Source organism: Eutrema salsugineum, unplaced genomic scaffold (assembly GCF_000478725.1).
Source record: "Eutrema salsugineum unplaced genomic scaffold, Eutsalg1_0 scaffold_2, whole genome shotgun sequence".
Taxonomy (NCBI): domain Eukaryota; kingdom Viridiplantae; phylum Streptophyta; class Magnoliopsida; order Brassicales; family Brassicaceae; genus Eutrema; species Eutrema salsugineum.
Window position 1 is genome coordinate 12,613,015 of NW_006256829.1, and position 23,804 is coordinate 12,636,818.

At 38.3% G+C, this 23,804-nt stretch overlaps 5 protein-coding genes across 5 annotated transcripts; 1 reads left to right on the top strand and 4 right to left on the bottom strand.

The window, feature by feature from the left end:
- Positions 1-1,907: 1,907 nt before the first annotated feature.
- LOC18016376 (exocyst complex component EXO70A1) lies at positions 1,908-5,181 on the bottom strand. The gene is made up of 8 exons (XM_024155477.1): positions 5,012-5,181; positions 4,589-4,813; positions 3,486-3,624; positions 3,187-3,399; positions 2,613-3,031; positions 2,440-2,539; positions 2,123-2,352; positions 1,908-2,010 (listed from the first exon to the last, which is right to left on the bottom strand). The coding sequence occupies exons 1-8, from the start codon at positions 5,179-5,181 to the stop codon at positions 1,908-1,910; spliced, it is 1,599 nt and encodes a 532-aa protein (XP_024011245.1).
- Positions 5,182-5,569: 388 nt separating this feature from the next.
- Positions 5,570-8,911, bottom strand: LOC18016377 (exocyst complex component EXO70A1). The gene is made up of 11 exons (XM_006401773.2): positions 8,753-8,911; positions 8,462-8,557; positions 7,829-8,034; positions 7,513-7,743; positions 7,200-7,338; positions 6,890-7,102; positions 6,605-6,810; positions 6,323-6,520; positions 6,132-6,231; positions 5,826-6,055; positions 5,570-5,713 (listed from the first exon to the last, which is right to left on the bottom strand). The coding sequence occupies exons 1-11, from the start codon at positions 8,909-8,911 to the stop codon at positions 5,596-5,598; spliced, it is 1,896 nt and encodes a 631-aa protein (XP_006401836.1). The 3' UTR covers positions 5,570-5,595.
- A 790-nt stretch (positions 8,912-9,701) lies between these two features.
- LOC18016378 (low-temperature-induced 65 kDa protein) lies at positions 9,702-13,530 on the bottom strand. The gene is made up of 5 exons (XM_006401774.2): positions 13,390-13,530; positions 13,143-13,310; positions 12,622-13,050; positions 10,746-12,530; positions 9,702-9,955 (listed from the first exon to the last, which is right to left on the bottom strand). The coding sequence occupies exons 1-5, from the start codon at positions 13,454-13,456 to the stop codon at positions 9,867-9,869; spliced, it is 2,538 nt and encodes an 845-aa protein (XP_006401837.2). The 5' UTR covers positions 13,457-13,530; the 3' UTR covers positions 9,702-9,866.
- A 731-nt stretch (positions 13,531-14,261) lies between these two features.
- On the bottom strand, positions 14,262-16,742 carry LOC18016379 (low-temperature-induced 65 kDa protein). Its single transcript, XM_006401776.2, has 5 exons — positions 16,576-16,742; positions 16,320-16,496; positions 15,779-16,237; positions 14,654-15,685; positions 14,262-14,559 (listed from the first exon to the last, which is right to left on the bottom strand). Exons 1-5 carry the CDS (start codon positions 16,643-16,645, stop codon positions 14,489-14,491), a joined length of 1,809 nt encoding a protein of 602 aa, XP_006401839.1. The 5' UTR covers positions 16,646-16,742; the 3' UTR covers positions 14,262-14,488.
- Positions 16,743-17,310: 568 nt separating this feature from the next.
- On the top strand, positions 17,311-23,752 carry LOC18016380 (protein SHORTAGE IN CHIASMATA 1). The gene is made up of 8 exons (XM_024155899.1): positions 17,311-17,616; positions 17,897-17,983; positions 18,065-18,136; positions 18,354-20,311; positions 20,578-20,782; positions 21,125-21,607; positions 21,845-23,545; positions 23,629-23,752. The coding sequence occupies exons 1-8, from the start codon at positions 17,311-17,313 to the stop codon at positions 23,683-23,685; spliced, it is 4,869 nt and encodes a 1,622-aa protein (XP_024011667.1). The 3' UTR covers positions 23,686-23,752.
- The last annotated feature ends 52 nt before the right edge of the window (positions 23,753-23,804 follow it).

Consider the following 23,804-nt stretch of genomic DNA (forward strand, 5'->3'; position numbering starts at 1 on the left):
ACAAAATGTCAATATGTCCGAGTGGTTAAGGAGATAGACTTGAAATCTATTGGGCTTCGCCCGCGCAGGTTTTGATCCCTGCTGTTGACGTCTAGATATAATTATTTTTATAAATATATTTTCTAATAAGCAAAAATATTGATTTTTGTGTTTAGATATATTTTTATAGTATTAAAATTAATTATGATTATAAAAGTATAATTTTAACCCGTCGGCTAATATTAATTCAAAATGAACTATTATAAAAACATAGTTCTAATATTCCGTTCATATTACCGTATGATATAAATATTTGTTAAAAGTTTGAGATGTATTAACAGTATTATTTATCATTATAATTTTTTAAAATTTAATCAACGAAGGGAGTGTATAACTGGTTTTTCAAACCACATTATAGTGTATGCAATAATTTTTAATTTTTTATGTTTTGATAAAAATATATTTTCGATAAACATATATAATTCAAAATTAGTGATATTAGTTACCAAAATATTTTTAACCCGGTTTTTTTTATATTTTTTTAGTTCTACGAATTTTTAAAAATATATATTTAATATTTAAATTATACATTTGAATTTTACCTATTATTTTATTATTAATTTGTAAATAAATCATAATCGTAAATATATTATATAAACAACATAAATATCATATCATTTACATCATTATAAATATTTTATATTTCAAATATGACCATTATTTTTCATATGTAAATTTTGTTTTTCAAAAATTCTAGATATTTTTGATAAAAATGTTTAATAGTATAGAAATTATTTAAATTAGAATCTTTAAATCAAATCTAAATTAATATCTGATTTATTATTTTTAATCAAATCAAATATAAATTACCTATATTTAAGGAACTTCAAAAATATTTAAATTAATAACTAATTTTCGAAATTAAATATAAATAATTATTAAAATTATTTTTAAACACTTAAAAGTTAGGAATGTTTGGAAGCAAGTACTAAATGTGCTTCTGTTTTAATATAATATATTAATAAAAATAAGTCTGTTTGTAGACGGACCTACAAAAGAGAGTTTAAAATTTGATTACTATTGATCACTACTGCAGGTCTGCAGTTCATATAAAGAAGAATCACGTCTTTTTTTATATCGTGGTTTTGCCTTTATGTAATGTGGATTGGTTAGTACTTCTATTGGACAAATGGTTCGTAAAATACTGCTTTACAAGTAGATTATCACTTGTAACCAAAAAGAACTGATTGTTAGTTACTACTTAATACTTAGTTACTTACTACGTAATAGACTACAATAAAGTTATAGAAGACAAATTAACTGGTAGATTTAGACATATTTTTGAAGTTCTGGTCGACAAATACATAATTAGAATGAAACCAAATATGGTTATGTTCATTTATTTGATATGCTTTTGATTTCGGTTTGAATTCCATTTCTACCAACTCTTACAATTTAAATAGATCGAAGAAGCTTAAGTTTTTTTTTCGTTCTTTTATCAAAAGGCATTAATTACCTTCTTTAATAATTTTCCAAAAATGAAATTGTGGACAACAAGTCTTTATAAATGCTTTTTGATCAAACCACAAGAGTACATGTCTTGATCGATTCTTATGTTTTAACCCATTTTTTTTTATTCTTACAGTTGATTCAGAAGTAGACGAAGTCAAAAAAAAAATTAATACATCGGCAACAATCAATAAAACCACAGAATCAAGAGTCTACAAGGTTTTTTGTTTGAGACCTCATTAACTTTCAATTAAAAGAAACCATAACAACAACAAAAGAAAAAGAAGATCAGATATATACTTCAAGAAGCAAGATAGTATGACAATGTAAAATTCTAATGTTGCAAAAGTCAATACATAAAATGTAATGAAAACAATCAAACAAACATTAATACACATTGGTTTTTTCATCTCTTGGGCTCACTCCAAGTCTTGCCCTAAGAATTCGTTAAGCATCCGCTCAAAATCTTCAGGAGTAAACCTTATGTACTTCTGTGGGTTCTTACCACTCTCTATCATTGGCCTGAGACATAACATAAACAAAGCAGCAACGTTTTCTATTACTTTCTTGCTGAACACGAAACCCTATAAAACCATACCAAATCTGACTAAAAGAGTTCTTGAATTGTATGTACCCAAAACGTTTGAGAAACGATATGAAGGCAGGTACAAGAACCTCCGCAACAGAAAGCCTGAGAGATTTACGCAACTCGCTGTCCGGAACTGTCCATCGGCATTGTCTTTGGTGAAGCTCTTCAAACTGAGAATTGAAAGTCTTGAATCTGTCTTTCACTGATGCTACTGATATGTTCGAGTTCTTTATCGGATCGCTCCCACTCGGCTGAGCCGTTAAACACTGCAAAATCTGCGAAAAAAATTAATGGCTAATCAGAAGAAAAAAAACTCTTTACACATAGTAAAACATTAAACCTGATGAAAAGATTCAGTAAACCTTTTCCCAGGAAACTCTCTTGTACTCCTTTGCGTATTGTTGCACGATTTTTCGATGAATTTGAACCCAATCATCACCCAACAAATCTTTCGCTTCTGACCTGTGAAAACGTAAGTCTAATTCAAGAATATGTTTAGGCTTTGGTTCTGTAGTTAAGAGAGCTCGAGCCAAACCTCCGGATAGATCTCACAATATAGTGAACATTGTTCATTAGGAAAAGTTGAGTTAATGCTGCGTCTTTGTACTGTTTGGATTTACCATCTAGATTGTTAAGTAAAGCCTGTATGATCCTCACTACCACGGATTTCAGATCTTCCACATTGCCAAACTCTTTAAAAATTAACCTCAACGTCGATTGGTAGGTGTTTCCATGTCTAGAAACAACGAACAAATACTTGACGTAGTTTACTACGTAGCTAGTAAGTGGATGTACGGATCCATCCACAACAATGCGTTTAGTCTCGTCCTTTTTGACCGCTTCTTCGAAAATATCAGCGAAAATTTCATGCGCTGTCTCAGCTAATAGCTTTGTAAGATTCAGCGTAGATTCTTTCATTTCGGTACAAGGTTGGCTTCCAAAGATCAAATCAAACTATGGTTGCAAATAAAGGGAAAAGATGTTAGGCGTGCTATGCTAGCTAGCTCAGCAAACACAAACACAAATACGTAACTACGTACCAAAAAAAAAAAAAAAAACAAGACTCCACATGTGAACATAAACGCAGAAATTAGCCTACGTAACTTTACCTCGGGCATAAGCTCTGTCATTGTCTCAAACATATCTATCAAGGCAAAAAGTTTTTCCGGCGATCTCTTGCTTTTAGCAATAGCCTCTCCGAAACTAATCAGCGCACCAAAACTATTGGCAGTGAGTCCAGCAAAAGATTGATCTCTGAGTGACTCAACACCATCGAGTATTTGGTCGCATATTTTCTTTTCCGTAGCAAATAACTGTTTAACCTGTCTCAACAAGACAAATTATAAATAGGCAACACTCACTTAACGCTCTAATTTTTTTTTTTTTTTTTTGCAAAGAGTTTTCGTACAGATATTGGCATGTAATGGATCCACTTCTCGATCTTGGCTTGTAAAACCTCCCAATTCATTTTGTTAACATCATCCGTAGTAAGCCTCTCCACACCTAATCTCTGGAGGCTCTGCTCCAACACTGCCCCACGAGTATCCCTAATATATTTCGAAAAGTAAATATATATGTTAGAATATTCAACATCCAAAGTGAAGATGATTCAATACTAGTATATAAAGAATATGGGCTTCTCTACTTGTTGGAGATAAATATCATTTCTCGTTTATCACCATATGTAATTAGATTAGGTGAATTTCTTAGCGCCATTAGCTTATTATGGTTCTTTGGACAATTGGACTGACCCCGAAGGTATTTAAACATGCTTTATAATGGCCAGAATAACTTGATGGACATGGCCACTTCACCTTTGTCTCTCGCTTACCTGGTAGTGTGCCCACAGTATTAGGGGATGCAGCATGGTTCCCAATATCAGGAATTTGGGGCATGTACGTATTTTTACTCTTACAGGCGCGAAAGAGGCCTAAAGATGGAATATGACACAACAAAAAAGTTACAAGTGATCCGCCTAATACTTAGATACACTCTGTAATACTTCATGAGTTCATGTTTAGAGAAAACAATGAAAATAGCTTATGCTTTGACAAATTTTCTCTCTTCGATCTCATTCAAGCCTCTAATCTCTCTCTCTCTCTCATACCCGAAGTCACCTATTTATAGTGATGACACATAAGGACTTTGTGTGCAACACAAACCTGCCGCCAAGAATGCATCTTAAAACGCTAAATGCTTTTTTTGAAACGCTGTTCTTGTGGCCAAACAAAGTCTTTCTCTTTTGATTCGCACAAACGCATAAAGTGTCTTTAAGGCCAAATATGCATCAGCTAGGTTGTTTTTTGCTATAGCCGTTTCCTTTGAATGTGGTCCCCAAAGTAACCCATCTCTAGTTTGATTTAGAGCAACCACAGTTAATTAGTTTTCTTTGCTTGCCAATTTAAATATGTTTGTCCATCAACTTATCATTTTGAAAGTTTCCATAGTATTTTGAAGATATTGGTGGAAGCAGAGGAGAGAGTATTACAATTAATTAAGTAGAAAGTGGACCTGTAAGTTTCAAAAATCTCTTGTTGATGACCAGCTTGAATCATTTGTTGAGCTAAATCATGAAGCAGAGGCACAACCATCGCTATGATGATCGGTGAAATCGTAAAAATAGAGTTTTCTAAGCTCTGATGTAAATCATGACTCTTTTCGCCAATATTTTCAATGTCCAATGGTCGAAGATTGCTTGGAAGGCACTCGAAAAGACAATCAGGTTCTATTGGCTTGCTAAATATTTTGAAAAGAAAAACAAAAGTGATAAGACTTCCTTCTAAAACTTAATCTAAGAAATGATGTTTTAAATATATATATATTACAAACGTTCTAGGTTAAGGAAAGAAAAACAGAACAAAATGATATAATCCTTGCAAGAGCAAACAAAATTGCTTCAATTGGACATTAGCAGATCTATATCCAAAGACGAACCTGTAATTTTGCAGATTTTGTTTGAACTTGCACGCATCATATCTTGTGTTCGTTTCATCAACTTTACCATCCTTATGGAACACAAGACGATGATGTTCATTTGTGAAATGATCTGCAGTGCCTTTTCCTCTTTTGTCTACCTTGATAGATTCATCGTTGGGTTTGTCCATCGTTGTGGGAATGTGTGAACTCCTCGTAAGGACTAGTTTGGTTAATACATGTTCATCAAAGTCATCATGACTTTTTCCTCATTTGAAGTATTCTGAAATTTCCACATTGTAAGTTTTTTAAGTTGACACTTGACACACAAATTATAATACGTACAATTGACTTAGCATGTTAGTATTTCTTTTAGTCCCATTTGAGCAAAACTATAATCTAACGAACAGTAACACTTTCTCAAACATTCAGCAACTTTAATAACGAAAATAAATTTTTTATGACCTCATCAAACTAAAAGGAAAAGAAAATTGTAACGAAAGATATACCTTCAAGAAAAAGAGAGTTACAAAATAACTTATAAATGTTGCATAAAACAGAAGAGAATGTACAGTAAAATGAAAACAGTCATTAATACAATTTGTTTATCTCTTGGGCTCACTCCAAGTCTTGCCTTCAAAGAACTCGTTAAGCATTCGCTCAAGATCTTCAGGAGTGAACCTTATATACTTTTGTGGGTTCTTACCACTCTCTATCATTGGCCTGAGACATAACACAAACAAAGCAGCAACATTTCTATTACTTTCTTGCTGAACACGAAACCATATAAAACTATAACAAATTCTGTTTCAAAGGGTTCTTGAATTGTATGTACCCGAAACGTTTGAGAAACGATCTGAAGGCAGGTAAAAGAACCTCTGCAACAGCAAGCCTAAGAGATTCACGCAACTCGCTGTCCGGAACTGTCCATTGGCACTGTCTTTGGTGAAGCTCTTCAAACTGAGAATTGAAAGTCTTGAATCTGTCTTTCACTGCTGCTCTTGATATATTCGAGTTTTCTATTGGACCGCTCCCACTCGATTGAACCGTTAGACACTGCAAAATCTGCGAAAGAAATGACTAATCAGAAAAATATACTTTTAAGCCTTTTAGTGTGTTGAATAGAAAAAGATTAGTGAACCTTTGCCCAGGAAACTCTCTTGTACTGATTTGCGTGTTGTTGTACGATTCTTCGATGTATTTGAACCCAATCATCACCCAACAAATCTTTTGCTTCTGATCTGTGAAAAATGTAAGTTTAATCCCTGATTATGTTTAGGCTTTGGTTCTGTTTAAGAGAGTTTAATCCCAAAAAAAAAAGCAGAACAGAACCTCCTGACAGATCTGACTATGTAATGAACATTGTTCATTAAAAATAGCTGAGTTAATGCTGCATCTTTGTATTGCTTGGATTTACCATCCAGGTTGTTCTGTAAAGCATGCATGATCCTTGTTGTTACAGCTCCCAGCTCAGAATCAGGATCTTTACTGTCAAACTCTTGAAAAAGTAGCCTCAAAGTCGATTGGTAACTGTTTCCAAAAATTCCAAAGACCACACTTAGAAATCCAACAAGATTGGAAAATTTTCTTTTGGTATATGTAAGAGTTACTTACTCGAACAAGAACTTGACATAGTTTATGACATAGCTAGTAAGAGGATGTACGGTTCCATCCATAACTGCGGTTTTAGTAGCATCTTTTTCAACAGCTTCTTCAAAATCAGCAAATGTTTCTTGCGCTGTTTGAGCTAACCGCTTTGTCAGATTCAGAGCAGATTCTTTCATCTCGGTACAAGGTTGGCTTCCAAAGACCAACTCAATCTATAAAGGAAAGGCGAGTAAGTACGCTTATACATATAATTGACACTAAGCGTGATGGTGTGAGAAAAGTAAATGTTACCTCAGGCTGGACTTCTCTCATTATTTCATACATATCCAACAGAACAAAAAGTTTTTCCGGTGATCTCTTGCTTTTAGCAATAGCCTCTCCGAAACTAAGCAGCACGGCTACACTATTTGCAGTGACTTCACCAAAACATTGATCCCTGAGTGACGCAACGCCATCGAGTATTTGGTCGCAGATTTTCTTTTCCGCAGCAAATAACAGTTTCACCTGTCTCAAGGCAACAAAAGCAAGAGCCGTGTAAGCGAAGGAACAAGTAACGATCTATTTTAAGGTCTTTTTTGAATGAGAGTGTTTGTTTTCTTACAGAGATTCGCATGTAATGGACCCAATTCCCAATCTTGGCCTCTAAGACCTCCCATTGCATTCTCTGAACATCATCTTTGCTAAGCCTCTCCACACCTAATTTCTTAAGGCTCTGCTCCAACACTGCCGCACGCGTGTCCCTAATAAAATTCAATAAAAAGAGTATAAATCAGTACATAAATCACATACGACAAAGAATGCTAAAAAGCAATGCTAAGATCTTTTCAAAGAGAAAACTCATAATACCACTAAGAAACCAGCCTTAAAAACTTGTTTACGTCAAAGACAAGGTACAAATTTGGCAGAAGTTGGACCTGTAAGTTTTGAAAAGCTGTTGCTGATGACCAGCTTGAACCATTTGTTGGGCCAAATCATGAAGCAGAGGCAGAACCCTCGGGGGAATGACAGTTGGAACTGTAAAAATAGCATTTTCTAAGCTCTTTTGATGAGGATCATGACTTTTTCCGCCACCACCTTCACCATCTGTTGATGGTCGAAGATTGCTTGGAAGACATTCGAAAAGGCGATCAGGTTCCATTGGCTTGCTAAAAAATTTAAAAGAAAACAAAAGATATTCAAGTGTTAGAAACAATCCTTGCACAAGTAAAATCAGAATTTCCCAAGACGAACCTGTAGTTTTGCAGTATCTGCCTAAACTCATCCTCTAGCTTCGAGAGAGCTTTAGAGAGCATATTGTGAGCATGAGTAACAACTCCAGTGGCATTCTTAAACATCTTGTTGCTGCTGAAGAATTTGATAGTGCTTCTCAGTTGATCAATTGCTTCCAGATAACTTTCGAGATCCTCGTGCGGTCCTCTCAATATTTTAGCTTCCGCCTGACAAACAAACAAAAAATTAATCAATCAATCAACTTATTCATTGATTCTGCAACACGCACACACATCAAAAAGTGATCTTAGTCCTTCTTGGCAAGAACATAGTTTTGATCAGTAACATAATATATGTGACCTTCTAGCTAAAGAAGAGCTTGAAAACAAACCTCAAAACTAACAATTTCTACATTCTGTGGTAACTAAAATCATGCTCAGATATGCCAAATCCTAAATAAGGATAACTATTTATCCTTAAAACCTTAGGATATGTAAACTGATTGTCCAAACAAGAGTAAATAAGAGGAATTTGTACATCAAACACGTTGAGACCCCACAACAGAGTAAATAAGACCTTGAAGATATGATTACTTGAAAGACAAGCAAACAAAATAAGCTTGAATGATAGAGTGTAAAGAGAAGACCAAAAAACCTTTCTAGTGAGATCAAATTGATCCAATATAACCTCAGCTGCTTTCAACGCCTTGTCGATATTCTCGTGAGCTCTTCTTATCGAATGGGTTCTTATCTACACAAATAACAAATCACACCCAAAAAAGCCAACAATTCAAATGAAATTAGCCAAATTAGAAGAAGAAGAAGAAGAAGAAGAAGAGGGCGATTTTCTCTCCGAATCCACAGCCTAATGATTCAATTTCAACAATGGCAATAAAAAACAAAGACAGATCTCAAAATCTCACAACCCAGAACAGAGAGGTGAAACCTGAGTGGGTCGCATGGCGGTTTCAAGAGCGGAGAGACGGTGGTCGAAGGAGCCGAGGATTCCGACCATGTTATCGGTGATGGTCTGACTTTTCTGTAGAGACTCCTTCATCAGACCTGCTCTCTCCGTCAAGGCTTCCATCGCTTGAGCCACACCCATTTTCTCTCTATCTATCTATCTCTCAAAGATTTCTTTCTTTTTGTGTGGAAATGATTTGGATCGAAGAAGGGAAAAAAATGTCGAATTCGAATTGAATAAGAAATTGCGTGAAAACTCAGAAATTTTCGAGGATTGGAAAATTTCGGAAACTGCAATGTGGTGTGTGTATAATTGTCACAAATTTGGAGCCGAACAAAATAATAAAAAGGTTCATGCGATTTTGGCTTCGACGAGCCCCACCTAGCGATAGATACGCTTGTTTCATCTTTTTAGGTGATTTTGTGGGTCCCTTTTACTTGTTTTTTTTTTCTTTCAAATTAACTCTTTCTTTATTGTTAAGGAATAATAAATTTAGTCATGGTTCTGGGACGGCGTTTTGTTTTTTTCCCAAATATCTAGAACCAAATAGATCAAAATTGAAAATTCGATTGGACCGGAATCGAAAATATCTAACCTTATATTTTGGTTTCTTAAAGCCAACGCAGGAGGTTCCGCAGGCTATGGCCAAAACGGTGTTCGTTTACTTGCCGCAGTCTCTGAAGTCAAACACACTGTTTTACTGTTAAACACAGTGTTTAGATGCAAATCACTGATTTCTAACGCTAAATTCATTCAAACGCTAAATTCATTCAATAATTGAAACTGTTGCGATTAGTCGCAGAGATCAACCGTTGAACAACAAATAGTTGTATTTGGTCACAGCATCTAATCGCAAACCGTAGCTGCCGGCGTGAGGCAAACAGAACAGACCCATATCATCTATAACCCGTAGCTTTCAAGGAAGAGCTTCTTAATCCAAAGCAAATGTTTTATTAACCAAATATCATTTTATCCTTTTTCACACAAAGAAAGATTAAATCAAAAATACATCAAAAGTCACAAAAACAAAAGCATCAACAAGAAACACTCAAACACATTCAATAGCGAAACTCAAATTTTTCACTTCTCAGATTCTTCAAAGTCCCTTCTGCGCCGGCACAGCTCCGGTACCACTTCCGGTTTCTCCCAACCCAGTTACACCGGAATCAGGAAACCCCTTAGTCCCTACATTTGCAAATAAAAAAAAAACATTGAGTAAGCCACACGCAATTATAACCACACCAAAAATCTTAGGCCATGAATGTTTGAGTGGTTTTTAGATTTTAGTTTTTGGTTTTTGACTTCTGGTTTTTGGTTTTTAGATTTTAGTTTTTGAGTTTTCAGTTTTTGATTTTGCTGTAGATTTTGGGTTCAAAAAAACTTGAATGGTGGTTTATTTATATTTTGGTTTTTGTTTTATATATATATATATATTTTTTTAAACCTTGATTTATATTTTTTTATGTTTTTTCAAACTTTGTTTTGTTTTAAGTGTTTAAAAAAACAAGCACATTTTTACTGAAATGCATATATGAATGTGTATGTAAATATGTATGCTTTTAAAGTTATTAATTTAGATATATTTTTATTAATAAAATTAAATTTATTTTGCAGAAATTTAATTGACAAAATTATGAGATTTGTTTTGTATGTATGATAGTATGAGACTGATGATTTTATGTAAAAAATATATTGATGGCTAAGAATTGTTTAATTAATATATATATATATATTTTTATTTTTATAGAACAAAAAGTCACGACAATTAAGATAAAAAGAGTAGATTTTAGTTTTTGTTTACAAAATGGTAGTTATTTGAAAAACTAATTTTCCTAAAAAAGTAGGGAATCAGTTTTACTAAAATCTTGAATGGATGAAAAAATAGATTTTTGAAAAACAAAAACCAAAATCTATTCTAAAATCTGCAAACATTCAAGGCCTAATTAAACGCATGAGAAGAGTGAGTTTAACTTACCAACGGTGGAGCCAAGTGATTGAGAAGACTCTTCAACTGAAACCGGTGATTTAGGCTTCACCTCCTCCGTAGAACCACCGAGCCAATAATTGTACGCTCCTTTAATCTTCCCCACCATTCCTCCTCCTCCATCAACGGCCTCGCCGTGTTCTTTCTCCTCGGATACCTCGTCGGAAAGTTTCTTCTCCTCCTTCACTTCTACTTCCTTTGTCGTCGCTGTCTTCTTCTTCTCTTCTTCTCCTCTTCCGAGATTAAGTTTCTCGGAGACCATCTCAGAAAACGCTTTGTCTTCTTCTTCATGTGTCAGCCTCTCCGCCAGATTATCTCTAGTCGACACACCTTGCTTTGTCTCCTCCGCTCCGTTTCCGCCGCCGGAGAGTGGCAATTTCGTCGTCGTCAAAGGCGATCCAGTCCCTTTAACGTTTTCATCTTCAGGAGTCATCTTCTCACCAACGGGACTCTCGTGTTTCCCGGCGGCGGTTTCGCCGGAGTAACCTAGACTCGAAGCGGCGGCGTTCTTCGTGGCTGCAGCTTTTTCGGTAACGAACGTAGTCGCTGAACCGATCATCTCTGTGTAGGTACTAGGTTTTGGCTCTGCTCTTGTCTGCTCAGCTTGCGAATCGAATTGATCTGTCTCTTTCGGACCAGAAAATTCAGGTGAGAACTGATCATTGGTTCCTGTCGGTAAATCTCTTCCCAAACCAGTCTCTACTTTCGAATATTTCTCCTGTCCACCTCCTGATTCCTCACCATATCCATGCCTTCCCTTCGCCGAATCTTTCTCGATTCCATAATCTTTCTTCAAACCTAATCCTTCCCCTACCCCAGTTTCTGATTCTCCGGCAAAGCCCGTCGGCGAATCTTTGCCGACTGCAGATTCAAGCTCCTCTTCAAATTCATATTTTTTCCCCAAAAAATCTTCTCTTCGCTCAGTTCCTGGTTTTCCACCGCCGGTATTTTTCCCGATTCCATATCCGGCCGTCTGTTCGAATTCATGGCTTTTCGCCGGGAAATCTTCCCTCGTCCCGGTTTCAGATACACTGCCGAAACCCGTCGGCGAATCCTTTCCGATTGCAGATTCGATCTTCTGATCAAACTCATTATGGCTTTTCGCCGGGAAATCTTCTCTCGTCCCGGTTTCAGATACACTGCCAAAACCCGCCAGCATATCCTTTCCGATTCCAGACTCATACTTCTGATCAAACTCATTGCTTTTTTTCACCGGAAAATCTTCCCTCAGCTCAGATTCGCCGCCATAACCCGTCGGCGAATCTTTTCCGATTCCAGATTCGAACTTCTGATCGAACTCATTATGGCTTTTCGCCGGAAAATCTTCCCTTATCCCAGTTTCAGATTCACTGCCAAAACCCGCCGACGAATCCTTGCCGATTCCAGACTCGTACTTCTGATCAAACTCATTGCTTTTTTTCACCGGAAAATCTTCCTTCAGCTCAGATTTGCCGCCAAATTCCGTCGAGGAGTCCTTGTAAATTCCAGATTCGATCTTCTGATCAAACTCATCGTTTTTTTTCACCGGAAAATCTTCCCTCAGCTCAGCTCCACCGCCAAAGTCCGTCGAAGAATCCTTGTAGATTCCAGAATCGATCTTCTGATCAACATAGACGTTTCTCGCCGGAATATCTTTTCCCACCTCAGCTCCTGATTCTCCTCCTCCAAATCTCGTCGGCGAATCTTTCTCGATTCTAGATTCCGATTCCACGTCATCAGTTAATTTCATCCTTTCTAGAGACTCAGCAAACCCTGCTACTCCAGCTTCTTCACCTCCTAAATCAAAACCAAAAACAGAGACTTAAGATCCATAAAACCCTATAGAAACAAAAACACAATCCTTTAACTCCGCTCAAAGTTTTCTTACCTCGTCGAGTGTGATGAGTACCCTTGGACTGATCATCAGATTCAACACTCAGATCGTTGACTTCCCGTTGACCAGGAGCAAAAGTGCTCGTCACATCCTCTGTTGCAGAAAGCAGAGGCACATGAGTGTCTCTGCTCTCTTCTTCTTTTTCCGGCAGATCAGGCATTCTTACAGGATGAGCTGGTGCGTTTCTTGTCTCTTCTTCCCTGTCCGACTTACCCGTCGTTCTTACAGAGTGAGCCAGTGCTTCGTGTCCGTAAGTAGCATCTCGTAATGTTGCAGGCTCAACGGGCTCGGAAGACACGACAGGAGAAACATTTGTCTTTGGTGGAACGATCTCCTCCGGTTCCGGAACATTAGTTTCTCGTGGATGTCTCAGACGCTCAGGTTTATCCGGTACACCGGCTCTCATGGCGGATGATTCGTGCACTGTTCATTATACAGATTTGAAAAACCGTTAATGTCACAAAGATAAAACCGCTAGATCGTAGATCGTGAAGGGGAATTACAAAGAGATTAACCTGGTGTGACGTGCTTTTCCGGCTCGTCAATTTCGTCGTCGTCGTCTTCGTCAACATCGTGATCTTGCTCGTTGTCATGTTTAGTAAGACTGTTCTTGAACTTCTTGGCTCTTGCTTTCACTCTCTTGAACATTTTTGATGCTCCACTCTCATGATGCTCTTCTTCCTCTGTAGTTAGGCAAATTAAAAGAAATGTCACCCTAAGAAAAAAATAACAAGTTTCTGAAATTAAAATCTACTTGCGTACCTGGATGGTTGATTTTGATTGGTTCTTCTGCTTGAGTTTGGACAGAAGAAGGATGAGTCATATCCATTTTTCCAAAAGCTGTGTTCTCTGTTTTCGAATCGAACCAATCAAAAACTCTCTTCTCTGTTTCAGTGTATTGTTTTCTTCTTCTATGAGAAACTCAAAAGTGGGTTTATAGAGAGACTGAGAGGGAACGATGACTTATGGCCGCATTACACGTAATGCGTCCGTTTTGTCCAGCCACGTGTCGAACTTTGCTGTCTTTGTAGGTGGGCTATGTCGGTATGATCTTTATTCACTTTTTCGATGTCGGTAATGATATTTATTCGAGTAAATGGTAGATCGTCTTCATTAGAAATTGAAATATGCTCTTCTATGTCGGTCATGATATTTTATCCGATCTTTAAAACGTTAAAGGTCTATTAATAGTAATTTCTATTTATAGTATGGGTCCACATATATTGGCCCATTATATAGTTATTTTACATATGGCGCTGCGTGTTGTTATCTAGATATTATAATCGGCCCACTTCTTTTTCATTCGAAATTTGATGACGACGTGAAACAAGAGTCGCTCCACGTATATATTTTTAAAATTCTCACTGCGTGCTGTTTTAAAAGGGATAAAACGGCAGATCGTCTTCATTCGAAACTGACATATGGCAGAAGAATGGTTTTACATTTCCAAATTTCATACTTTTCAAGTTTTCATGCGCAGAATAATGACGGAGATGCCAATTGAGGACAAAGCTACTTAGCTACAATAACATTATCCAGATGGAAGACTTCGGAGTTAGACTTCGGAGTTAGACTTCGGAGTTAGAACATGTACCAATCAAAAACTAGTTCAAGTTGTGCAAAATCATATTTTCCCCCTCCAATTCCATTATAATGTTTTACCATTTAGACATTGGTACATTTGGTACGGAAATTTATTTAAATCCAAAGCAGATGATGGCAAATATTGTATAACCTCCAATATTATTGCCTTTTTACACAAACAAAAAGATTACATCGAAATCACACACAAAAAGCATTATCAACAAAACAACAACACATACACTTGAAGAACATACAAAAGCTTTTTAAAACCCAAATCTCAGTTACCAGATTCTTGAAGTCCCCTCTGCGCCGGTACAGCTCCACTGGAATCTGAAAATCCCATTGTCCCTAAGTATTGCAACAAAACATTAGTGTAAAAACCTCAAACTCTAAACACAAAAGCTTAACAAAAAGATGAGAGGGAGTTAAATTTTGTTTTTACCAACGGTGGAACCAAGTGATTGAGAAGACTCTTCACCAGAATCTACAGACTTTGGTTTCACCTCCTTCTCCGTCGAACCACCGAGCCAAGAAGTAACCGCTCCTTTAACTTTCCCCACCATTCCTCCTCCTCCTTTTCCTTCCTCTGCAGTCACATCACCGTGCACTCTCTCCTCCGATATCTTGTCGGAAGGGATCTTCTCCACTGTCACTTCCACCTCCTTAGTCGTCGTCGTCTTCTTCTCTCCTCCTCCGAGATGAAGTTTCTCGGCGATCACCTCAGACAAAGCTTTGTCGTCTTCTCCAGGGCTAAATTTCTCCGCCAGATAACCTTTACCGGCCACACCTTTGTCTCCCACTTGCTGTTTCTCCTCCGCTCCACTTCCACCTCCGGAAAGAGGCAGTTTCGTCATCACGGCTGATCCTGTTTCTTTGACCTTCTCGTAGACCGGAGTCAACTTCTCCGCAACGGTTCCGGCCATTTTCTGTCCATAACCCGTGGCGGATCTCGGAGTTTCCTCTCCGACAGGGGTCTCGTGTTGTCCAGAGGATCTCATTTTCTCATCTCCCCCCAAAGGGCTCTCGTGTTGCCCGCCTCCGCCGGTGGTTTCACCGGAGTAGCCTAGCTTTGAAGCTACGGCGTTCTTAGCAGCTATGGCTTTTCCGGTTACGAACGACGTCGCTGAACCGATCTTCTCTGTATAGGTGCTTGGTTTTGACTCATCTTTTGAATCGAAATCGTTTCTCTCTTTGGGACGAGAAAGTTCCGGTGAGAACTGATCATGAGTCCCCGTCGGTAAGTTCTTTCCCAGCCCAGTCTCTGCTTTCACATCATCACTTCTCGTCGGAAAATCTTTCCCTACTCCAGCTCCTGATTCCCCTCCAAATCCCGCCGGAAAACCCTCTCCGCATTTAGATTCGTTTTCATGGCTTCTCGTCGGCAAGTCTCTCTCAAATCCTCGTCCTGGTTTCTCATCTGTCACTTTCATCCTACCCAGAGAATCAGCAATCTCTGGTACTCCAGCTTCTCCACCTCCAAAGATTAAGCACAAGTGTCAAGATTTAAACTTTCATAAACCCTAAAAAACACAATCTTGAATTCATAAATCTAGCTCAAAGTTCTTACCTTTATGGGTTGGATCAGTAACTTTGGACTGATAATTAGGTACACCACTAAGATAATCAGACCCTCCTCCTGGACTAGACGGATCTTTCTCCAACCCTTTAGGCCTCTCGACGTTGACTCTCCGTTGACCACCGAGGTATTCATCTTCGCCAGGAGCAAACGTCCTCGTCACATCCTCTGTTGATGAGAGCAGAGACGCAGGAGTGTTATGAGCCGTTGCCTCTCTTCTCTCCTCCCTATCTGACATTCTTACAGGATGAGACGGTGCCTCATGTCTGTAAGAGGCTTCTTGTAATGGCTCAGGCTCAACGGGTTTGGTCTGATCGGAAGATACAACCGGAAAAAACTTTGTTCCTGGTGGAATGATCTCTTCCGGTGCCGGAACCTTAGTTTCTCCGGTGTGACTCTGTGACTCAGGCTGACCCGTTACACCGCCTCTCACGGCAGATGATTCATACACTGTGCATAACCAATAGATTACTAGTTAATGCCTTTTTTTTTTTTGGTTGAAACAGATCAGAAATTGAAGAAAAAAACAAACCTGGTGCGCCGTGCACTTCTGGGTTTTGCTCGTCATATTCATCATCCTCTTCCTCCACATCATGATCATGCTCATGACCATTGCCATGTTTAGTAAGACTGTTCTTGATCTTCTTAGCTTTTTCCTTCACTTTCTTCATCACTTTAGATGCTCCTTTCTCTTGATGCTCTTCTTCCTCTGTATCCCAATCACAAAAGATTTAGGCAAAACCCAAGTTTCCGATATTAAAAATCTACTTGTGTTTATATATGTATACCTGGATGGTGAATTCTGATTGGATCCTCTGCTTGATCTTGACCATAAGGACGTGTCATCTGCGACTCCATTTTTCAAAGCTCTGTGTTTTCTCTCTTTACCAAGGGAATCAAAATCAACCAATCAATTAAACTCTCTCTGTTTCTCTGTTTTGTTTTGTCTATCTCTGAGAAAAATGTGAAGAAGGTTTCCGAGAGTTTATAGAGGAGTAACGATGACATATGGCCGAACCACCTGCTCTCTGCCTTGCGCTTATTTGCTTCTGTAGGATTCTGACACGTGCGATGCGTCCGTTTTGTCTTGCCACGTCTCAGACTTTTGCTCTCTACGTGGCTCGACATGATCTTTAATTATCCGATCTTTAAAGAAGCTTGTCGATGTTAAGTCGGTCATGTGGTTCTTTACTAAAAGCACTGTGCGCTGTTTTAAAATATAATAAACGGCGCGTTGTTCTCAATTAAAATTTGAAGACGGTGTAAAACTAAAGATATTTTCTTAGGTCCCACTACTTGCTGTTTTTTAAATATAAAACGACAGAGCATTCTTATTCGAAAGTTAAAGACGACATGTGTGTGAGCGTTGGTTCAGTCTCTTTCCTACTTCCTCTCTCCCTCATTTTGAAATCGACGAAGATTTGTTTATTATTTCCTAAAATCGATCGGCGAGGAATTAAAGCGCCAATTTCAAATTTCGTTCCCTTCTTCTTCATCATCAACGACGAATCTGGAAGAGTAAGATGCGAGGTCGATTCCTTAATATCGATTACTTCTCTACTCCACCTTCTCTTGTATATGAAACCCTAGGCTTCCTCAATCTTCCGGCTCCTGATAATTTCCCGGCACCTCTAGTCCGCGACCGCGAAGATGAGCTTCTTCGATTTGGACCTGTCGAAGATTTCTGTCTCCCGATCGAGAATTTGCCTATTGAAGCTGCTCTGTCGAAGTTCCTCTGCGACGTGGTTCCCGATCGCGTCAGTGTGGACTATAATTTCGAAATTGATGGCTCTTCCCTCGGAGACGAGCTAAATTCTCAGATCCTAGAGGTGAGATTTTGAATTTCTTGAGAGTTACTTTCTGACATTTTTCTGGAATCATGATATGAACTCCGCATTTTCTGTGAATTGGTTTCGTATAGAGAAAATGGTTGTAGATTTTCTTAATTTTATGGTTTGGTTGCTCAGTTTCCACATGTAGTCGTGTTGCCGCTTTATTCTGTATTGATGATTGTTTCTTCACTCACACATTCATACCTGAGGTGGAAATTCATCTAGCTTACAGTAATCTGACTGGAGTTTGAATAACCTAAGTGCTGATCTATTTCAGAAGAATGATGGAGATGGCATTGAGGAGAAACTTAATCTAAATCTTAACATTATCCAGTTGGAGACTCCGGAGTTGGATTTCGAAATGGTATTTGCTCATTTGGTGTAGACATGTACCAGTTCAACGTTTTCTTTTTCGTTGCGAGATTAAGTATCTTTTGATATACAGGATGGAAATCTCTCATCCAAGATGGAGGATCTCCAATGTTTCTCTGAAGTTCTTGAGATCGAAAATGAGCCGGTAAATCCCTGGGTTGATTTCAGTAGAAGTTAAAGTGTCAAGTTCTCATGCACCACACCAGTTTTGCTTTTGCTCTAAAATGGTAGAACGGGTTTATCATGGGAATTTCTATTAGCAGCATGCATGGACCATCATCTCAAGTTTCTGAACTTGTTAAGCTGATTCTGAATTTCCATCTCCAGTCATTATCTGATTTTAGCTAGTCTTCTAATTGCAGGTTAAATTTGAAGAGTCAGATATTATCCTTCAGAACTCAAATGACATTCAACAACAGATATATGCTGTTGACCACATTTCTTCTGATTACTTCACAGAGAATAATACTTCGGTAAGAGAAGATGAATGCTTACGCAAGAATCGACCATGGTTCAGAGATGCCAGATTTCCCCTTCTAGAAGTGGATGAAGTAAACTTGAGGGAACTGTCAAGCTTATCTATGCTCGATAAAGTATTTACTGTTCTTGAAACAATTGAACCCCAAGACACGAATGCAGAGGGATCTCTCGTTATCAACTCTAAGGAGCTTCTAGGCTCTAAGAATTACGATCTATTGGATATCCTCTCTACGGATTGCTATTCTAACAAGAGTGTTCAATATGATATGGTACCAGAGGGAGCATTTTCTGAAATGGATATAGTGAATATCCTGGAACTACAGAATTCGAAGGAAAACTTTCAGTTTGAACAGGGAAAGGTGGCTGTTGATTATAACTTTACCATCCCAGTAACTTTTGAGGAATATCAGATCCTGGATCTGGAGGTATCTGATGTTTTTGAAATCTTCCTCTGTCTTCAAAAAGCCATTGAACCAGAAAATTGTTCTGGGATGTTCAGCGAAGAGATGAACTTCAAGAATTTCGATCAGTTAGTTGTCATTTCTGAACTTGCTTTCACAGATGATGCCTTCAAGTCTCTGCCTACTCCTCTTTTATATGATTATGAGATGACAAAATCTCTGGAACTCATTTATGAGGATGTATTGTCAAAGATCAAGCCCCAATCCTTTTCTGCATCAAATGACATATACTTGCCCTGGAACCTTCTTGAGGAAACAAATTACAGCCATGAAGGCCCTTTTTGTGACTATCCGTTTGAAGAAATAGTTACATACAACATTGATTATAAGTTGGAATCTTTAGAAGGAGAGAAATGGGTTTATGATTTCGTTTTCTCTGAAGATCCTTTCTGCGAGCCACTTGTAGAGAGAGGCACTGAACCTTTCTGTGGTATATCTACCCTTGATGAGAATTCTCCTCTTAATACTTCCCATGGATTATTGGAAACCCCTTTTTCAAAAACAGGAGCTGGGGATTGTGGAGGGAATGATAATGCTAAGAAGGCTGTGCTGTTGTTCAAATCAATGTCTGCTTTTGATGACTTAAATTTTTTCATGGATCCTCAGAAGGCGGTGACTGAAGAGAATCTCGAGTCTAGAGTTGAAGCTGCTAAGATTGTCAACCATAAAATTATTTCTGTTGATCCGACGGCCTCATGTATATCTGGTGGCATGCACCCAAACCCGAAGACAGAGGATATGATACGTCACTGTGTGCACCCATCAGAAAATATTCTGGCCCTTGTCAGGGACTTTGAGAAGAGCTATTTAACTCTCGTGAAGGATGAGTCAGAGTTGATTTCAACTTTATCAGAAGATAAACTTTATTTACTCAGTATTTCGAAAGGAAAGCTTATTGACTGCATAAAAAAAGCAAATGTCCAGAAGACACAGTCCGCGGATGACAAGACTTTCACGTTTGCATTACTACTAGCAATTAAACAGATGACATGGTATATGTGTTTCTTCGGTATCCATGTGGCATATCTCTATCTTAACAAGTTATGTCGGAGCTCAAATCCCATGAAGCTAGGATTGCACACGCTCTACTCGTCAGTTGAATCAGAACACATGTCAATTGAGACAGACATTACAAGATCGCATCCATCCCTAGCTGTTATCCAGGGTATTTTACAGTCAGAATTTGTCCGGGGGAATTCTAAAGCATTAATTTTGGCTGAGAAAGTTTTTTGGTCCTCGGTGAAAAGGCTATTAATGTCCATGGGGTTATCTTACAATGAACTCAACAGTCCGTCCCCAAGTGGAAATCAGCCAAATGTTAATGAAGCCACAGAACTTGGTTTACTGCCGAATTCAGACTGCCTCCTGGTCTCTTACGAGTAAGTATTATTTCTTGTTATAGTATTATCCTCATTATCAATGGTCATATGTAGCCTTTGAATATTGATTTTGTGGGAGCTGGAAAGGGAACCAAATAATTGATGGATAACGGTAGGGCCTGAAAAACATTTATGATATTTTAGCATGTTGCTTCTAAAAGATACCACTACATACCTTAACCTATTCTTCTTCAACATTTCTTGGCTCATCTGTTATTTTGGAGAGTAGTTAAGCTAGCTAACTAGTTCTTGCTTTTTTTTTCTAGGCGCATTTCTCCATCTTTTCCTCTGGAGAATTTCAGCGTCATTATAGAATATGGAGGTTCAAATGCCTCTCCCAGGGTCTCTTATGCTATGAAGTTGGATTCCGTTCCTTGCTTTCATTTCATAAAAATGGAGCTGGATATGTCCAGTGCGTGCGGGCAACTCTCTGCAGGTGTTACAATACCTTATAGTCTCAAAATGATAAAGGTGAGCAGCAGTCAACTTTTAACCGTTTCCTACAAAAAAGATTACATCTGTAGATCGTATAATATGCTGGAAGTGTGTGTGTGAAGGGATCTAATCCAGGGCAGAAGAGCAATCTATATCAAAAATAATGTTTTCATGAGAACATGATCTTCATAGGTTTTGCGAGTCTGAATATAAGTTTAACACTAGTATGTACTTGAACCTAAATTTGTTTCGTCTCCACACTGGTATTCACACTTTTTCCATGACTGCATATATTTAAACTCTTTATTTAAATGTATATGTTCCAGAATATGCATTGGTGTCCAAGAAATTAGTACTGAACATTAATGTCTGTTGTAGGTAGATGAAGTTGAGAGTAAATCTGGGTGGTTGGAAGAAGTGTTGAACTTTGTTCCACTTGAAAGCGTGTGTTCTGCAGGATCATCAGAAACTACAAAGGAATCTGAATTTGTCTCCATGCCTCGAGAATCTGGAGGAAAAAGTAGGATAATTGAACAAGGATTTCTCCTTGACGACCAAAGAGCAGTGATTGTAGTGAACACAAAAAATGTTGATAAGGAGATGATCATATCCAGACGAAGTACATACCAGAAGGTGTTGGCAATGGAAAAAGAAGGAGTGCAAGTTGTGGAGCGCGATTCAGATCTACCTGTGGACCTGATGCTAAATCCTGGGATTTGCTTACTCTGGTATGACTGTGAAAATGTTAGTAAGAAGTCGGCTGCAACTATTAGTGCTTCCTCAAGCTCACTTTCATGGATTGGGGATATTGCAACCAATGTTTTGACGTCATTGAGTTTCAGTTTCAGCAGCTGCATAATGGTAAATTCCACTGAACTTTGCTTCCTGGCATTCTTTTGTGGACATATTGCACTCTATATTAGGAATTTCTTTTTCACTTTTAGAATCAACTTTAATATATTCGCTAAATTGATGAAATCAAACTTGCAAGATCCTTGCTACTCACTCGTGCACTAAGTCTCGGTGACGGTTTCTTCTAAACTGGAGAGTGAGTTTTCTACTAACTAAAGAAGGATTGTTATTTTTTTCCGTCTGTAGGTTTTTGAGGGGGAACCCACCTGCCTGGCTACAGTAATGGACTCTTCTGATGAACTGTATGCAGCAGCTGGTAGCCTGGGAATCAGTTTACAGATCTTTTGCTCATCGTCAGCTGATATAACTGATGAAATTATATTAAGGTGTATCAAGTCTTCTGTCAAATTGTCCCCAGTCCAAGCCAAAATGCCTGAGTCAGAATCTCTTGCAGAATCATTTCTCACCAAATTTCCTTCCGTGAATCCGCTTACAGCTCAAGTAATTCTGTCATCTGCTGGGTCACTTCTCGAGTTCATGAAGCTCACACTTAGTAGCAAGGTTCAAATGATGCAAAAGTATCATGTACCTGAAGAGAGTGTTGATCTATTTAGTTCACTATGCAGATACGGTGCAAGGGAGGACTCTAAATCTGTAATGACAGACAGCTCTTCTTCGGTATCTTCTGGACCTGACTCAGACACACACCATTTGAGTGTTCATTCTGGCTCGAAAAAGAAACAGCACATTACTAAGAAAGATGAGATAGAGATGGACGACTTGGCCCATTTTGTTCCCTCGACAGGATTTGCTTATGCACAGCTCAAGCCTTCAGAGTTCCAACTTGATGATTCTTGGTCGTCTAGAGATCATGAGATATTCCATTTTGATCCTGTCACTGAATTCCCCGATGCGCCTCTCAAACCTTCTGGGACCATTCATCCTAATGATTCTTGGCCATCTAAAGATCCTGAGAGATTTGGCAACAAGTCAGGACCTGGCTCATCATCATCAAAAGAGCCGTTTTGGGAAAAGGATCTACCTGATTTTTCAGTGGAGGACAGTCTTCCTGGGATTCCTGAAGTAGAAGATTGGAATTTCCCAGTTGAAGACGGATTCATGAGCCAGAACAGAGGATGTAAATTTCCGAAGATGGGAAATTTTAACTTGCATGACACTAAGAATTCAGAGAGTTTCATCGCAGACTACAAAGGTGAAGTTATCAACATACCGGAGAGTAAGTTTCTCGAGGAAGATTTCCCGCCTTCTCCTGGCTATAACAGGTATTCTCCAATAGTTTCTGATGTTGAGGAAGACGACCTTCACAGAAAATCAAAATTTGCAAGGAAGTTATCGTTCTCTGAACCTCTCCAGCCTAACTTCCCAAAAACGGCTAAGATTAACTCGAGTTCTGAAAGATTAGCCAGCGAGAAAGATTCAAAAAGAGAGCCAACCTCTTCTTTGCGTGGATATGTTGATAACTTCCCAGCAAAACGCCAACGAACTCTTTTGGAGGAAGTCTTAACTCGGAGATCTGCGGTTTCCACAACGGAGCTTCCATTTAGAGAAGAGATATCACATTTTGGTGGATCTCCACTATCAAACGCAATCCATTCTCCGAATCCAGTACAAGGATCTCCTTGGACAATCGAGTTTCTTAACAGAGTCCGAGAAAGGAGCAGAGAAAGACAGCAGCAACAACCTCTGCCTTCCTTTCTCACTCCCTCTAGTTTGGAAACTCGAGGAGGGAATCAAAAGAAATCTAATATCAAGAGGAAGAGCCCATCTATACTAGAGTTTTTCAAGTATAAAGGAGGCAACGCTCTTAGAAAAACTCCAGACGAGAAAAGGCAGAAGCGGTCAAAGAATTCTTCAGACTCGCCACAAAATGAGAGATTTTACTCGCCTCTTAGGTCGTGGACACCAATTGATAAACGAGCTAAACAGGTATTTGTTCTATATGATCCTATCTATATAAGTGAGATATGTTCATACCGGCGATTGCTCACCATTTTTTTTTTTCATTTTAGTCTCTATCTTTCGCGGTGAATGGATCTGGAAGCCAAACAAAACTGGTCTGGAAGTAGAGAACCAAACAGCACAATTGGAGAATAAGCAAAAACCAGTCAGAAAATTCAGTGTTGATGATCAAATTTGGAGGTGGGTATCTCAAAAATCCATATGTAAACGTCCTTTTTTTGTTTTA

Excerpts from the sequence above, each read along its gene's own strand:
- LOC18016376 (XM_024155477.1), bottom strand. The coding sequence starts at position 5,181 with ATGGACAAACCCAACGATGAATCTATCAAGGTAGACAAAAGAGGAAAA. Across the intron at positions 3,625-4,588 it reads GAGATTTTTGAAACTTACAG|GGATACTCGTGGGGCAGTGT; the intron begins GTCCACTTTCTA and ends GAAATATATTAG. Across the intron at positions 3,400-3,485 it reads TCCATTACATGCCAATATCT|GTTAAACAGTTATTTGCTAC; the intron begins GTACGAAAACTC and ends TTGTTGAGACAG.
- LOC18016377 (XM_006401773.2), bottom strand. The coding sequence starts at position 8,911 with ATGGGTGTGGCTCAAGCGATGGAAGCCTTGACGGAGAGAGCAGGTCTG. Across the intron at positions 7,103-7,199 it reads TCCATTACATGCGAATCTCT|GTGAAACTGTTATTTGCTGC; the intron begins GTAAGAAAACAA and ends GCCTTGAGACAG. Across the intron at positions 5,714-5,825 it reads TCGTTTCTCAAACGTTTCGG|GCCAATGATAGAGAGTGGTA; the intron begins GTACATACAATT and ends GTTATGTCTCAG.
- LOC18016379 (XM_006401776.2), bottom strand. The coding sequence starts at position 16,645 with ATGGAGTCGCAGATGACACGTCCTTATGGTCAAGATCAAGCAGAGGAT. Across the intron at positions 16,497-16,575 it reads AATCAGAATTCACCATCCAG|AGGAAGAAGAGCATCAAGAG; the intron begins GTATACATATAT and ends ATTGGGATACAG. Across the intron at positions 16,238-16,319 it reads AGAAGTGCACGGCGCACCAG|TGTATGAATCATCTGCCGTG; the intron begins GTTTGTTTTTTT and ends GGTTATGCACAG.
- LOC18016378 (XM_006401774.2), bottom strand. The coding sequence starts at position 13,456 with ATGGATATGACTCATCCTTCTTCTGTCCAAACTCAAGCAGAAGAACCA. Across the intron at positions 13,311-13,389 it reads AATCAAAATCAACCATCCAG|AGGAAGAAGAGCATCATGAG; the intron begins GTACGCAAGTAG and ends GCCTAACTACAG. Across the intron at positions 13,051-13,142 it reads GGAAAAGCACGTCACACCAG|TGCACGAATCATCCGCCATG; the intron begins GTTAATCTCTTT and ends TATAATGAACAG.
- LOC18016380 (XM_024155899.1), top strand. The coding sequence starts at position 17,311 with ATGCGAGGTCGATTCCTTAATATCGATTACTTCTCTACTCCACCTTCT. Across the intron at positions 20,312-20,577 it reads TGCCTCCTGGTCTCTTACGA|GCGCATTTCTCCATCTTTTC; the intron begins GTAAGTATTATT and ends TTTTTTTTCTAG. Across the intron at positions 21,608-21,844 it reads GTTTCAGCAGCTGCATAATG|GTTTTTGAGGGGGAACCCAC; the intron begins GTAAATTCCACT and ends TTCCGTCTGTAG.